The 14,904-nt window shown below is 42.2% G+C and overlaps 10 protein-coding genes across 10 annotated transcripts; 4 read left to right on the top strand and 6 right to left on the bottom strand.

Annotated features, from left to right (window-relative positions):
* Positions 1 to 148: 148 nt before the first annotated feature.
* On the bottom strand, positions 149 to 1,123 carry TAL1 (sedoheptulose-7-phosphate:D-glyceraldehyde-3- phosphate transaldolase; the record flags this gene model as incomplete). Its single annotated transcript, XM_038923398.1, has 1 exon — positions 149 to 1,123. The coding sequence occupies one exon, from the start codon at positions 1,121 to 1,123 to the stop codon at positions 149 to 151; it is 975 nt and encodes a 324-aa protein (XP_038779326.1).
* Positions 1,124 to 2,096: 973 nt separating this feature from the next.
* ARP3 (Arp2/3 complex subunit, actin nucleation center) lies at positions 2,097 to 3,431 on the top strand (the record flags this gene model as incomplete). The annotated part of the gene is made up of 1 exon (XM_038923397.1): positions 2,097 to 3,431. The coding sequence occupies one exon, from the start codon at positions 2,097 to 2,099 to the stop codon at positions 3,429 to 3,431; it is 1,335 nt and encodes a 444-aa protein (XP_038779325.1).
* A 104-nt stretch (positions 3,432 to 3,535) lies between these two features.
* Positions 3,536 to 4,402, top strand: FOA43_003119 (uncharacterized protein; the record flags this gene model as incomplete). The annotated part of the gene is made up of 1 exon (XM_038923396.1): positions 3,536 to 4,402. The coding sequence occupies one exon, from the start codon at positions 3,536 to 3,538 to the stop codon at positions 4,400 to 4,402; it is 867 nt and encodes a 288-aa protein (XP_038779324.1).
* A 423-nt stretch (positions 4,403 to 4,825) lies between these two features.
* On the bottom strand, positions 4,826 to 5,827 carry FOA43_003118 (uncharacterized protein; the record flags this gene model as incomplete). Its single annotated transcript, XM_038923395.1, has 1 exon — positions 4,826 to 5,827. One exon carries the CDS (start codon positions 5,825 to 5,827, stop codon positions 4,826 to 4,828), a length of 1,002 nt encoding a protein of 333 aa, XP_038779323.1.
* Positions 5,828 to 5,961: 134 nt separating this feature from the next.
* On the bottom strand, positions 5,962 to 7,923 carry FOA43_003117 (uncharacterized protein; the record flags this gene model as incomplete). The annotated part of the gene is made up of 1 exon (XM_038923394.1): positions 5,962 to 7,923. The coding sequence occupies one exon, from the start codon at positions 7,921 to 7,923 to the stop codon at positions 5,962 to 5,964; it is 1,962 nt and encodes a 653-aa protein (XP_038779322.1).
* A 350-nt stretch (positions 7,924 to 8,273) lies between these two features.
* Positions 8,274 to 9,938, bottom strand: FOA43_003116 (uncharacterized protein; the record flags this gene model as incomplete). The annotated part of the gene is made up of 1 exon (XM_038923393.1): positions 8,274 to 9,938. The coding sequence occupies one exon, from the start codon at positions 9,936 to 9,938 to the stop codon at positions 8,274 to 8,276; it is 1,665 nt and encodes a 554-aa protein (XP_038779321.1).
* Positions 9,939 to 10,716: 778 nt separating this feature from the next.
* Positions 10,717 to 11,136, top strand: GRX5 (monothiol glutaredoxin grx5; the record flags this gene model as incomplete). Its single annotated transcript, XM_038923392.1, has 1 exon — positions 10,717 to 11,136. One exon carries the CDS (start codon positions 10,717 to 10,719, stop codon positions 11,134 to 11,136), a length of 420 nt encoding a protein of 139 aa, XP_038779320.1.
* A 37-nt stretch (positions 11,137 to 11,173) lies between these two features.
* Positions 11,174 to 11,521, bottom strand: FOA43_003114 (uncharacterized protein; the record flags this gene model as incomplete). Its single annotated transcript, XM_038923391.1, has 2 exons — positions 11,174 to 11,458; positions 11,516 to 11,521. The coding sequence occupies 2 exons, from the start codon at positions 11,519 to 11,521 to the stop codon at positions 11,174 to 11,176; spliced, it is 291 nt and encodes a 96-aa protein (XP_038779319.1).
* Positions 11,522 to 11,651: 130 nt separating this feature from the next.
* Positions 11,652 to 12,635, top strand: FOA43_003113 (uncharacterized protein; the record flags this gene model as incomplete). Its single annotated transcript, XM_038923390.1, has 1 exon — positions 11,652 to 12,635. One exon carries the CDS (start codon positions 11,652 to 11,654, stop codon positions 12,633 to 12,635), a length of 984 nt encoding a protein of 327 aa, XP_038779318.1.
* A 7-nt stretch (positions 12,636 to 12,642) lies between these two features.
* FOA43_003112 (uncharacterized protein) lies at positions 12,643 to 14,870 on the bottom strand (the record flags this gene model as incomplete). Its single annotated transcript, XM_038923389.1, has 2 exons — positions 12,643 to 14,792; positions 14,867 to 14,870. 2 exons carry the CDS (start codon positions 14,868 to 14,870, stop codon positions 12,643 to 12,645), a joined length of 2,154 nt encoding a protein of 717 aa, XP_038779317.1.
* Positions 14,871 to 14,904: the final 34 nt, after the last annotated feature.

The raw sequence follows: 14,904 nt of genomic DNA, 5'->3' as shown, positions 1-14,904 counted from the left end.
AAAGGATGATCAGTAGGGGACAGATGGAAAATACGGTTGAAGCGAATTCGCGAGATGACGAAGCAAGAAGAAGACTACATATTTTTTTGGGGGCACGTAAAATCGAATTAATATCAAACTAACATCAAATACTACATAGTAATCAAGCTTAAGCGGAAACCTTATCAAGCAACTTGTTGTACAAAGTAGCACAATCGGCGGAGAATTTTCTAATACCTTCGGACAACTTCTCGGTGGCCATAGCATCTTCGTTAAACAAGAATCTGAACTTAGGCTCATCGTTAATGAAGGAATCCCTTGGAATTTCCAAAGACTTGGCCTTTTTAGAATCCAATAGCTTTGGAACTGCCTTAGAAGAGTCAGAAAGCTGTTCCAACAACTTTGGAGAGATGGTTAAGAAATCGACACCTGCAAGTGCCTCAATTTCGCCCGTGTTCCTGAAAGAAGCACCCATAACTATGGTCTTATAGTCGTATTTCTTGTAGTAGTTGAAGATTTCTCTGACAGATTGAACACCAGGATCTGAAGTAGAATCATATGTCTCACCAGTCTTGGCTTTGTACCAGTCCATAATTCTTCCAACAAACGGAGAGATAAGAGTGACACCAGCTTCAGCGCAAGCGACTGCTTGAACATAGGAGAAAAGTAATGTCAAGTTACAGTGAACTCCATACTTGGACTCCAATTCTTGAGCAGCCTGAATACCTTCCCATGTGGAAGCAATCTTAATTAAGACTCTTTTTTTATCAATTCCCATAGACTTGTAAAGAGCAATGATAGATAAAGCCTTTTTGATAGTGGCCTCTTTATCGAATGACAATCTTGCATCAACTTCAGTAGACACTCTACCAGGAACAATGGCCAAAATCCTAGTACCGAATTCAACCAACAATCTGTCAAGAGCAACAGTAGCCTGTTCTTCGGGGGTCTTTGCATGCTTCTTAGCATATTCAACAGCAACATCGATCAATTTAGCATACTGAGGCTGCTTAGTGGCAGCCAAAATTAAAGATGGATTGGTAGTAGCATCTTGAGGTTGGAACTTTGCAATTGATTCAAAGTCACCGGTATCAGCCACAACGACAGTTCCTGTGGCTTTTAACTGTTCCAAAGAAGAAGGCATATTGTAAAAGTAATAAAGTAAAAGTAAAAGTAATAGATAAGTTAGCAGAAAATACGGAAGAGATCAATTCAGGACAATTACGTATAATACTATACAATTTGCTTAACAAAGGAATTCCCTCGCCTTATATATACTTGACAAGTTTCTCCCCGACGTTTGGTGACTATCAGCGATCCCCGCCTTGTCGCCCCTCAAGCTTAATAATAACGGATAAAATTTTCCGTTGAGGGAGAAAAAGTAAAAGAAAGGTCCTTATTAATTTAGTCCCAGATTCTCTGAAGCTTCACCCAGCGCTAAGCACCACTTAACCCCCCTGCAATGAGAGAACATGGAGTATAAAAAAATTTTCACTACGCTACGTGTCGGACATCTGTGACTCTCATATCAGAAGCTCGGACCTAAACACTTTAACATGAGTAGACGGAGTTATATAGAGAAACGTTTACGCCGTGCATCCTATAAACCTACTGTACCAGTGAAATGATAGCAAACTACTAATAAGGCCAACCTTCCAAGACAAACATCTCATGACCAACATCTCATGACCAACGTAGACCTCAGATGCTGGGGAAAAATAATCCTTATTAAATTGATTAGTTCACAGAATCCAATTTAATCGGTCCCGTGGTACAAATGGTTGAACTGCCTGGATCATGCCGAGCCGACTTTAATGACGGACAAAAAAAGTAACCAAATCGAATCCCCACAATTTTCCTTTTCTCTTATTAACGCAATTCCGTGAGTAGCTTATATAGAAAGCGGCTTAGGCATCTCATGGCAACGGTTAGACGACAGCGGGAGCGACCTATCTGTGTCGATCGACGTGGCGTATTCATAAAATCATCTTCGATTATGTAATCATTTTTTCTCAGGCGAAGAAACCACAAAAGAAGAATATCGCGAATGCATAAAGGTCAACGAAGAGGGCTGGCTCGGTTAGTCAGTCAATCAACTATCATCTTCGATCATCATCATGGCTAGTATTAATACTCCGGCCGTTGTCATGGACAATGGTACTGGTATGACTAAATTGGGCTTTGCAGGAAATGATGCTCCTTCGTGGGTGATTCCCACGGCTATTGCCACGAGGGCCACAGGTACATCTGGAAAGTCAACTGTTTCATCCAAGCCATCATTTCTAAGTACCTCGGGTGCTACGGGCGCTGGAAACAGTATCACAGGAACTTCTTCACCTTCTCCTTCACTGTCCTCAATCAAGAGAGACATGGCAGATTTGGACTTTTATATTGGAGATGAGGCATTAGAGGCTGCCAAAGGTCCCGGTTACTCGTTACACTACCCCGTCAGACACGGACAGATCGATAATTGGGATCAAATGGAACGTTTCTGGGAAACTTCCATCTTCAAGTATCTTAAATGTGAACCTGAAGATCACTACTTCCTACTTACTGAACCACCTTTGAATCCTCCAGAGAATAGAGAGAATACGGCAGAAATCATGTTCGAATCATTCAATTGTGCAGGCTTGTATATCGCTGTCCAGGCAGTGTTGGCTCTTGCTGCTTCTTGGACATCCTCTAAAGTTGTTGATAGAACTTTGACCGGTACCGTTGTTGATTCTGGTGATGGTGTTACGCACGTGATTCCAGTTGCCGAAGGATACGTTATTGCTTCTGCCATTAAAAATATCCCATTGGCTGGTAGAGATATCACCAGTTTTATTCAGACTATGCTAAGAGAAAGAGGAGAACCAAACTCTTCTTTGAAGACTGCTGAAGAGATCAAACAAAAGTTCTGTTACGTGTGTCCAGATATTGTCAAGGAGTTCGCCAAGTATGACAACAATCCAGAAATGTTTGCCAAGTATATGGTGGATACAGTATCGGATCGTAAGATTACCGTGGACGTTGGATATGAGGGATTTTTAGCTCCCGAGATCTTCTTCAACCCAGAGATTGCCTCTTCTGATTTCTTGACACCTTTACCTCAGATAGTTGATACCGTTATCCAGGCGTCGCCAATTGACGTGAGGAAGAACTTGTACAAAAACATTGTTCTCAGTGGAGGTTCGACGATGTTTAAGGATTTCGGAAGAAGATTACAGAGAGATTTAAAAACGATAGTAAATGAAAGAGTTGCCTTGAGTGAGAGCCTCAGTGGTGCAAAGTCTAGTGGCGTCCAGGTGCAGGTGATCTCCCATAAGAGACAAAAGAATGCCGTCTGGTTTGGAGGTTCCCTATTGGCCCAGACCTCTGAGTTTAAAAGTTACTGTCATACAAAGCAGGACTACGAGGAGTATGGCCCCAACATCGTGCGGAACTTCTCCTTGTTTAATGTTCCATCGTAAACCAAGTAAGTATTTTTAAAGTAAAGTAAGAAAAAAATAGTTAAAGCCGCGTTCATAAGGATTTAATTGATCTTGATCTCCCTGTCTTTCCATCCTTCTCTACAATGGGCACGGATTTCACTTTAAATGAACAGCTCAAACACTCCGAGTACTCTGAGTATCGGATTCTTTACACTTTTGATATCTACAAGAAGGCTAAAGTGTGGCAGGACGGAACTCTGCGACTCTTCAAGATCAACAAGAAACTGATTGTATATGATGACAGTAAAGTTCTTGTGTATGAGGATTTTTGGAAACTATATGAGACGTTTCATGAACGACAGGTCATCAAATTTGATGATGTATGGATCACTGTCGATGCAACACTCGGAGTTTACGAGAGAGATGTATTGGGTCAATTCCTTAGGGTGAACTCAAGTTGCAACGATGTAACTTTGAACGCAAAGAGAATTGTACAACCAGTAAAGAAACTAAACAAGAAACAAAATTCTTTACTACCGCTGACTCCCGCTAAGAGAAAACGCCGGGTAGTTGGCCTTAGACATAGTAGAGGGGACTTCAAATCACCTCTTCTTAAGAAGACACCAAAGACTCCTGCTAGAAAGACGTTGCATATCGACAGGAGTTACGAAACTCCCCAAATTTCAATGTTAACGCCTCCTATCTCTAGTTATAGTTACCGTAGATTGGATTTGCAGACTCCTCTAAAAAAGCATTTACCGTCGCAGCAGCTGGACTTGCTACAGGTAGATGTCTATGACAGCGATTCACAGGAGAACGATGATTTGAGCGACTTTGGTGAGGATACCAATGCTACTCCAAAAAATGCACAGAAGAAACTATTCGACAAGTTGGAATTGGGTAATTCGGGAAATGAAATTGCCACAGAAACATGGGGCCATAAGGAGGACTCTTCCGATAGAGCCAAGGCGGTACTAGACCTTTCGAAAAGACTACTAGGTAAACCTTGACAGAGAAGTAATAAGATGTATTCAGTGTAATATATATCTCTTTACTAATAAACTAGGCATCGTGCTGTCTTCGCTTGTTCATTTGTTTCCTGCTCTGACCTGAATCCTCTGCTCCTGTCGCTTCTCTCTCCACAGAAGTAAGGGAACAGCGTTAGAAGCAAAAATTTTAGGAATCGGGAAGGAAGCAATCAAACCGGTCAATGCTGCCAATGCCGGCCTTTTGTTGTACTGACCTGCAACCCAAGCTTGTTGTTCCATTTCTTTAGATTTATCGTAGGCCATGATTCTATAAGCTGCTCAATAGTGATAAAAGAATGAGTATCAAAAATTAAGCGCCCAAGGAAATCCTTGAAAATAGAGTTAACTAGGAAATCAAGGACTTCGCTACTAGACGCTAGTGATAATAATGTTGATATAAGAGTCCTACAATTTCTTGGTTAACTCTGGAATTATGTCCAGCAAATCTCCAACAAGTCCAACGTCTGACACGTTAAAGATAGGGGCCTCTTCATCTTTGTTGATAGCCACGATAACCTTGGAATCCTTCATTCCTGCCAAGTGTTGAATGGCACCAGAAATTCCAACTGCAATATACAAATTGGGAGCAATAACTTTGCCCGTTTGACCAACTTGGAGCGAGTTATCACAGAAGCCAGCATCAACGGCAGCTCTAGATGCACCAACAGAAGCATTCAATTTATCAGCTAATGGATACAGGAGTTGATCAAACTCTTCTTTACTTTTAAGTCCTCTACCGCCAGAGACAACCACTTTTGCAGATGATAGGTCCGGCCTCTCAGAAGTGATCAACTTCTCAGAGATAAACTCAGTTTTATTTCCCGACTTGACATAATCCACTTCCTCCACGGAAGCAGAAGTGGCAGTAGATTCTTCGGCAGCCGGCTCAAATGCGGATGGTCTCACAGAGGCCAAAATCACATCGTCCTTAGATTTAACTGTCAAGACGGCATTGCCGGCATAGGTAGGTCTGACAAAAGTGTCTGCACTGACTACCTTGATGATTTCAGAAAGCGGCTGCAAGTCCAGAACGGCACCAACTCGTGGTAAGAAGTTTTTACCTGCGGTTGAAGCAGGCACTAAGAAGTGCTTGAACCCACTGTTCTCCTTCAACAACTTGACGACAAGTGGAGAAACCTCTTCGGGAAGATAATGATTGTACTTCTCCGACTCGGAAACAATAATTTTTTGAACAGAAGGAAGCTTGTAGGCCTGCTTGGCTGCTTCCATGGATCCAGCACCAACTAAAAGTACGGTGATAGGATCTCCAATCTGAGTGGCAGCAGTCACGGTAGAAAGAGAGGCCGGAGTAATTTGGCCACCCGCCGTCTCCAAAAACGCCAAAGTGGAACCGAGACGAACACTCACTGGACGTATAGTTCTAAACAACAATCTCGTTGAAAACATTGCAAAGATGGAGAAGAAAAGAGTGTCAGAGACAAATCTATTTCGGTTCTCGATTCTCGATTCTCATTTTTCGAGGTACATTGACTTTTCAAATACGTTCTTTAAAATCCAAAATACTGTTACATTACTATATATTAAGCGTATCGAGGCCTTTTCATAGGACTTTCGTAAGAATCATCAGTATCAGGATTCTCTGGCGCCCCAATACCATTGATCAAATCTGGTTCCAGAATATTCACAGACACGTCTTCAGGGACTATAGGAACAGGCTGTTGTTCTAGTCGAGATTCTTGAGGCTGCTGAGGGCCGGACTGCTTCTTTTGCGGAGTAGAATCAACTAGTCCAGCAGACATCAATTCCGCCGTGGTAGGTGAATCCACAATCACACCAGGCGGAGGAGCCGTTGTAGCGTTAGAATCCTGCCGCGTAGAAGTAACATCTCCACTAGGACCTGTACTGGCCCCAGATGTTTCTCCACTAGTAGACATTTTCACAGTTCCTCCTGATAAAAGCACATCAGAGTCATGGCTTGGCCTCTTAAAGTTATTCCCCATCTGATGCTTTTCAAGAATCATATATAGATCAAGTTTTGTAAACGGTTTCGCCAAGATGTCCGTCATTCCATGCGCCAAATATGTCATTAGGTCCTCTTTTTGATAGTTGCCGGTCATGGCGATAATTGGTGTGTCACTATCGAACGAACGTATAACAGAGGTGGCAGAAGCTCCATCTAAGTTGGGCATAACTATATCCATCAACACAAGGTCAAACTTCACCTTTTCGACCGCACTGATTGCAGCCAATCCATCCTTCACCACAACTACCGTACATCCATACTTCATGAGGAACTTTTTGCATAACTGAACGCAAACATCATCATCTTCTACCAATAAAACGTGTAATGTCGATCCTTTTGGACGGGCAAGAATTCTTTCCTGCCGTTTTTGAGGAGATAAAGTAGTCATAGCCTGGCCTGGGGTTGTACCTGCGATCAAGCTAGGCTGAAGTCTTGATCCCGGTTGTTGCTGTAGTGCAATTTGAGATATCTGTGTGACTTGTGAGACTTGTGAGACCTGTGAGACCTGTGAGACCTGTGAGACCTGTGAGACCTGCGGTACCTGTGGTACCTGCGGGACATGTGGTACCTGCGGGACATGTGGTACCTGCTGGACATGTGGTAGCCGCACACGTGGCACCCGTGGAACCTGTGGGACCTGTGAGACCTGTCGAGGACTGATGTTACCAGAATTGTTCGAGCTGGCGATAATAGGAGACGCCGAGATGGGAGATCTTGCCTGTGACTGTGAAAGGGGAGCAAAAGGAAGATCGATACGAGGAATGTCAACGCCTATCTGAGACAGAGACTTTGCCAAAATAGAAATGGCGCTGGAAAACGACTCGTTCACAGTCCTTGAGGTGAGTAATGTCGTTACCAGACTGTTATACTTGCCATGGAGAGACGCCAGATCGCCATGCAACTTCTGGACCTCCACGTGCAACTGCTGGTTGTCTCTTTCAAGGAAGTCCATACGATCTTGCAGCGTTCTAAACTGATTAATTGACACAAAATTTGTCGGAGAAGTCATCACAAGGCTTCCCTCGGCATCTCTCTTTGCAGGGGCTTTCCTTTTGATGCTGTCAAGAGCAGACCGATTATGCTCAGAGAATTCGGGATGTTTAAACTCCCATATATTCTCCAGCTTATATCGCTGCTTAATATCATGAGAAAGCTTCACTTTGTGGAAATCATATTTGTTTAACTGCCTAACAAAACTGGCAAAGTTGCTGTGCTTGAAGTAACTGGGGAGCACCTTCTTAGTGAATTCATTTGTATCTGTAATGATGAACGAATTTCCTGTATCTGACCACCGTACTATCTCTCCAAAGGTGTTTTCTTCGAGCATTTGAAAGAGCTTTTTAACGAAGTCTGTACCAGATTTCTTCCCTTCGTGATGATGAATGGCCGAAAGTTGTGCAGGGACTATCGGCCCTCCTATTGCGTCAAATGAAATATTACCGTTGTTAGTCACTTGTTGCTGCGATGATCGCAGCTGAGCCTCTTCTTTGACATGAATATCACCAGGATTTGATTCCATCGCTCAGACACAAACAGACAAGAATAATGAATATAAAAATAGAAAGGAGGGAGATCCAGTAGTAGAAGAATTGACAGTTTTATTTTACCGAGAAGACTATTTGTTTGCTCGCACCTGCATTCTATTAATATAAGCCTTGAAAAACTTGAAAAATACAGGGTGAAAAACTACACTGAGCCTCTATAAGGAAGCTACGGAGAGCCAAGGAGCAGCGAACGAGGAGGGTCTTTTAGCGGTACTCAACGTAGAGACACCTCCAATTTCCCATTTTACAAATGACACCTTTATTGTTTAATACATACCCGTTAAAATGAAACAACCCACCCCCCCCACAAAAAAAATAACCAGATCTACTTCTCAGGTATCGCTAATTGAAACTCCATCAATCCCTGTTTGATGTTATTATAAGTTTTTGGATTGAATGGCACTTCATCTTCCTTGGGAAATTTGGTAATTAAGTTCTGGAACTCGGCATTCTTTTTATTATGAACTGCCTTATTTCTAGTGTGATATGAAGAAGCGGCTGAAGAAGAGGAAGAAGAGGCTGAAGAAGCTGAAGAAGCGGAAGAAGCAGGGGATACTCTGCTGTACGTTTGTTTCTGCGAATGTAGACTTGACTGAAACTGTGCTCTTGCTCTTGCTTGCACTTCAGCTTTTGCTTTAGCGTTTGCCTTCGCCTGCGCTTGGGCATTTGCTTGTGCTTTCGCCTGAGCGGCCTGAGCATGAACGTGGGCTGCATGAGCGAATTGAGCTTGACTAGCACTGCTGGCAGCATGTGCAGCTTCGTAAGTGGACGATGATTGCGGGATCGTCGCTGCAGGACTTCTTCTTGGAATCTGCCTCTCCACTTCTTTCCTATGCCCCGAAGGTGATTCGAATATGAATGATATATTTGTGGCGTTGGCAGGGTTATACCTCGAAGCGATTGGAGACCTAATGGGTCTAGAAGTTAATAGTGTTCTGGAAGAATTATTACCACCATCAAACGAAAGGAAACCAGTACTAGCAGGACCGTTGTTTGGACGTCCTCCTGCACTGACAACACGATACTGCGAAGTGGCACTGGCAGCAGCGGCCGTTATCATTGACGGCATACTTGAGCGTCTCTTTGGAGTACGTTTAGAAGAAATTGCAGCGGCAGCGGCAGCAGATGTAGCCATTTGTGCCTTGGTGAGAGTCTTTCTGTTTGATTTCTCCTTGCGAATACTGGTCATTCGGCCCAATTTATCCATACTATTCCTTTTAGAAAGACGTCTTGAAGGTGACGAAGTAGCAGCAGAGGAACGTCGAGAAGTACTCAATGGTACACCATCACTAATTATGGACACAGAAGAAGAAGAGGAAATCCGGCGTCCACTGAAAGGCTGCTGACGAATAGTGGGGGTGGACTGAGGACTAATAAGTAGGGTATCATCGTTGTTGTTGTTGTTGTTGTGGTTGAAAATATCAAAAGTAGGTGGTTTAGTCAAAGAAGGGCTAGAAAATGCAGACAGAGAGTTTAGAGACAACGATTTTTTGATGGAAAGGTCCTCTGCGGACAATGTTCCTGCATTTTGTGCCGTCGTTGTCATTGTAGTGGTATTGGTGGTATCTGCAGATAAAAAGGTTCCCGCACTGGATGAGGGACTTATACTAGAAAGTGTAGCCACACTCGTAGGGTTGGTATCGTAATCATTGGTTTGATTGACGTTGAATTGAAGAAGTTGTTCCATCAAGTCATCTGTGTCAGAGGGCTGAGATTGAGTCTTATTCTGCTCTGTCTCAACGTCATAGTCCTTCAGGGGATCCTCACTAAGTAAATCTTCTAGCGTTATATTTTCATCCACACCATAACTTCTTCTATCACTTTGTTGCGATATCCCAAGACCAGTTGTTCTGTTTGTATTTTGCTGCTTATATGCTGAATTTGAAGATAAATCGAGAAAGGCAAATACCGGATCCTCATTAAGACCAGGCGTCATGTGAACCCTATTGGACCTGCCATTTAATCCACTCATCGCATCAGTTGAAGACATACAGCTGGTGAATTCACTTGTTATTGAGAAAGAAGAAAGATACTTATTACGAAGAAACTTGTATAGAACAGAATTTAGATAACCCCCCCTCCCTGCTATTTTTCTCACCTCTTTCTTTTCCGGTGGAATGAGTGAGTGGCTTTACTTAAAAACTAAATTATTACTAAAGGGGAAGGCTCCAACGGAAATGCATCCATCAATCAACAGAAATTAAATAGACATACATAAAATGGCTGGGTCAAATTACATAATAGTTATTGCATTTGGTTGCAATTGCTGTCACATGGGGCCACCATCAGGATTCTGTGATACCACAGCACAGCCTCTCTGATTTGGCTGACCCGCGCAGGTTCCTGTGGGGAAAACGGACTTGCTTCAAGGGACATGAAGAAGTATATGTGATGATTCAGTGACTCTGCAACTACTGCGGTCATTAATGTGACCACTAATGTGGCTCCTTTAGTTGCCGTTGTGATAGCCGTTGTAGTTGTTGTAGTTGTTGTAGTTGCCGTTGTAGTTGCCGCTACAGTTGCCGCTGCAGTTGCCGTCCTCTGTGGCTGGCTTCTAAAAATATCCCAGATTTTTTTATTTTTCATATTGTTATTCTGGTTCCATTGCATATATTTTCTTCCACAGAACATCGAGGAGGAAAACAGATCAGAGTCGATCGACGCAAACAATAAATGACCAACCCACTGAAGTAGAGTGAGTGGGCGACTGAGATTTCTCTCTTAATCTAAGAACCATAGAGCAGATCCCAGTGTTTGCCAGCCGAACCATGTTCGCTTCTACAATGCTTAGAGTTCGCTCTATAATTCGGCCTACGGTTGGACTAAGATTTATGTCTGCAGAGACCAAGAAGGCCATCACAGAAGCAGTAAGCTCGGCCCCAGTAGTTCTCTTTATGAAAGGAACACCAGAAGCACCAGCATGTGGATTTTCCAGGGCTACCATCCAGATGTTAGGACAGCAGGGTGTTGATCCTGCAAAATTTGCTGCCTATAATGTTCTTGAAGACTCAGATCTCAGACAGGGAATCAAGGAGTACAGTGATTGGCCAACGATTCCTCAACTTTACGTTGACAGCGAGTTTGTTGGAGGATGCGATATTATTATGAGTATGGCGCAATCTGGAGAGTTGTCAGAAGTCTTGGAGAAGGCCAATGCTTTAGTTCCTGAGGAAGAAGAGAAGCAGTAATTATGTATATATATATAGTTAGAAGTCACTTGCCAAACTATTGACGTTTGTCGTACTTCTTCCTTGCATCATTAACAGCGTCCTTTACTTGCTGAGTACCCGGTAGCATCACCATTCGGAAAGATTTGCTGGATTTCGCATACGAACAGCACCGAGAGAACAATGTTTCTCCCAAATTGAGATACTTGCGAAGAATAGAGATCGAGTCTTTTGTATGAGCGATAGAATCCACCCTTAATTCGTAACCCGTCGAACTCTTAATACCTGCTAGAATAATAGAGATAACAACAATATCAAAACTGTAATGGAAGAGTTTCCCCAACTAATTGGTTAATATTTCCCAACTCAAGCTTCCCACTCGACAGACCTTAATACTTACACTCATAGTGAATAAATTGTCGTCTTTTTCAAGAGCAATAAAGTTATCTTGACTAGACAAGAAAAGCTTCTTCAATCAACATGTCGCGATTTATTTATTGAGTGCTTGCTTTACTTAGTTCATCCTCTCTCCAATGATGCTTCCTCTCCACATATCTAAGGTGTTTAAAAACCACACACCAGATACTCCAATCACATCCATCTCTTATGATACATCTGGACAATACCTCCTCACTTCTGGTACTGACGAATCTCTTCAACTCTATGAGATTCCTAAAGGAAGACATCTGAAGTCTATATACTCCAAGAAATATGGCTGTCATCTGGCCATCTTTACCAACACTTCTCATTCTCAATGTCTTTTTGCAAGTACTCAAGAAAATCACGTCATTAGATTACTCAATCTAGACGATAACTCTTTTATTCGCTATTTTAAAGGACATAAGCAGCAAGTCGTCAATCTAATCAATGCTACAAGTGCAACTAGACTCGAAAGTTTCTATTCCAGTTCAATTGATGGTACTGTTAAATGTTGGGATATGAGAACCAACACATGCACTGCTTCTTTGGGTCTTTCTTCTACCCCCCTCATAGCTCTTGATCCTACTAACAGTGTCATGGCCATACTAGAGACCGGCTCTTTCCAACTGAGGCTCGTGGCAATGGGGAAATTCCCTACAGGATCCATCAAAGTCGTCGATTTATCTTCACTGTTTAAACAATCTCTTCCTAAAAATCTCCAGTTCACTAATGATAACAAATACATCATTATAACTACGGATTCTACAGAGCATATTGTTCTTGATTCATTTTCCCTTCAGATAATGGGTACTCTTTCCGGCCAGGTACCTTTCATCTCCAGAAAATACCCTGACAGTGGTAATATTACGGTAACTCCAAGTGGGAAGTACGTTATAGGAGGCTCTGGAAATGGCGAATTGCTAGTCTGGGACTTGTCATATCTCTCCAATAATACATCGATGAAACAGTTAGCTCCTACAAGTAAGCTGACAAACTCAGCTGAAGGCACTCTGTCGATTCCGAGAATGGTTCTCTTCAACCCACACTACGAAATGTTGGCTACCGCAGATACAGAGGTCTCTTTCTGGACGTCCAAATAGATTCTGCTTACAATTCTCCCAAATCAACGTATCGTATATCAACATCGTTATCTTCACACCACTTGCACCAGTTCTTAAGAAACTTTACCCCACTATTACCGATGGTTTCAAAGTCTCCCACCACACATAGCTGCTTTTTGCATCTAGTGATGGAAACATTAAGTCTCTTTTCGTCGCTCAAAAATCCTACTCTCCGCTTATCGTTGGATCTCACTAACGATAGGATGATTATCTCCTTCTCACGACCTTGAAAACCATCCACAGTACTTATTTCTATACCGTTTAGAGGTTCGTCAAGATAACGATCGCTATTCTGATCTTCCTGCAACGTTCCCGAACGAAATAGTTGTCTTAATTTTGTCACCTGAGCACTGTACGGCGTGATAATACCGATCTCTTCTTGTGCAATGCCTTTGGAAAGTAGTTCTTTAGCATGCTTTAGTACCACAAGACATTCTCCATCATTGTACTTCGAGGATGCCGATGCATTGACAGAATCATAATCCATTTCTGGGAAATCTCCCCCTTCTGTATCATACCAAATAATAGGTTCGACTAAATCGTCGTTGTCTTTGCAATCTTTATCACCATTTTCTATTAAATCGATTACCTTGCCGTATTTTACACTTCGATCGGCCACCAATTTACCACTGTACAGAGCGTCACTCGGATAGCCCATGATCTTCTGGTTCATTCGATACTGAACATTTAAGAAGCAGGTGAACTCGTGGTGATTTCTTTGCACCTTCAATAATCTATCGAACAATGTAGTACTAAGAGTATCGACAACCCTCTTGTTTTTTTTCGTCTTAATGGTAGGCGATAGCTGTTTGTTATCACCAGCTATGATCAACTTATTGATCGATCTATGATAGATTAATGGTATCCAACAAGAAGGTTCCAACGACTGTGATACCTCGTCAATGATAAGCGTATCAAAAAGTCCATCAGGACAGTTTTCTCTAATACAACTGACCAACTCTCTAGAAGAAGATCCATGTAATGTAGCCACAACCACGTCAGATCTCAGAAGTGCATCACTAAAGCCTTTATGAGTTCTTGCCCTCAAATCCTTCTTGAGATCCTTCATTTCCTGATATAGCTCTCTGCGCTCTTTGTATTGCTTTGCTTTCTTGATTTTTCGGGTCAGTTTATCTATATCCTTCATAATTCCCTTAATGACATCTCTGGAATCTTCTTCCACTATTAGATCCAACGAGTGCTTTAATATTTGGGGTAAGATCCGGGCAGGATGTCCTATTCTGACAAGCTTGTTACTCTGATCTACAAAGAAGCTAGATAATCGCTCCAAAATGGTATCCACTGAAATATTAGAGGGACCACAGATCAATATACGCTTGTTATTTCTCCTTGCCACCAACAATTGCTTCACCAACTCGACTATGGTACTTGTCTTACCAGTTCCAGGAGGACCATGAATAATGCTTAAATTATTACTGATGCTGAACTGGATGGCCTGCTTTTGCGCTTCATTTAGCTTAGTGTTGAAGAACTGATCCACCTTATAATGGCTAGAAGCAACAAACTGAGACTGACCTAGTAACAGTCTCATTATTCCAGACGTTGAAGAATCAGTTAGTTCATCCAACTTTCTCATAGTTGATTCCATACGATTATAAGTGATCTCATTGCTGAGCTTGACTATCCATACCCGAATAGCGCTGCCGTACAGCTGATAAACCTTCTCTTCTAAACGAGTCCCTTGAAGCGTTGTGTGATCAATATTAATAGCCAAGTTGACTCTTTTCTCTGAGATCGAAATCACAACACCATCCACATCGATGGCCTCCTCTTTAGCTTCTTCTTGATCCTCGGTTTTAGATGAATTGGCCAACTTCTTCACCTTCTTCTGCTTACTACCATTGGAGGAATACCTATCCAACCTAGCAATATCACCAGTTTTAAAATCTCCTGTTTCAATGATCGATCCATCTTTGCCGTCGTTTTTCTGCTTTCCCTTCGCAGCCTGAGCAGACGTTAATTCTATTATCAACTTACCTCCAATACTCGTTCGCACATTAGAGATCTCCAAATTTAAAATGGCCAAGCCATTCTTTGAGAGTAGTTTAGGTGAATTGGAAGCAAGGAGTTCTGAAGTCTGCTCATAATCTTCTTGCCTCTCAACACTCAAACAGTCTAAAAAGGTCTTAGATAACGTGTGATTCATACAGAGACAAGAAAGAAAGAAGAAAGAAAGAGAGAAGAAAGACTCATTGAAAAACTACTAACCTTTCGAAAGAATAATTTG

The sequence above is a fragment of the Brettanomyces nanus genome, chromosome 3 (assembly GCF_011074865.1).
Source record: "Brettanomyces nanus chromosome 3, complete sequence".
Lineage (NCBI taxonomy): Eukaryota > Fungi > Ascomycota > Pichiomycetes > Pichiales > Pichiaceae > Brettanomyces > Brettanomyces nanus.
This window is presented reverse-complemented; position numbering and strand designations above follow the sequence as displayed.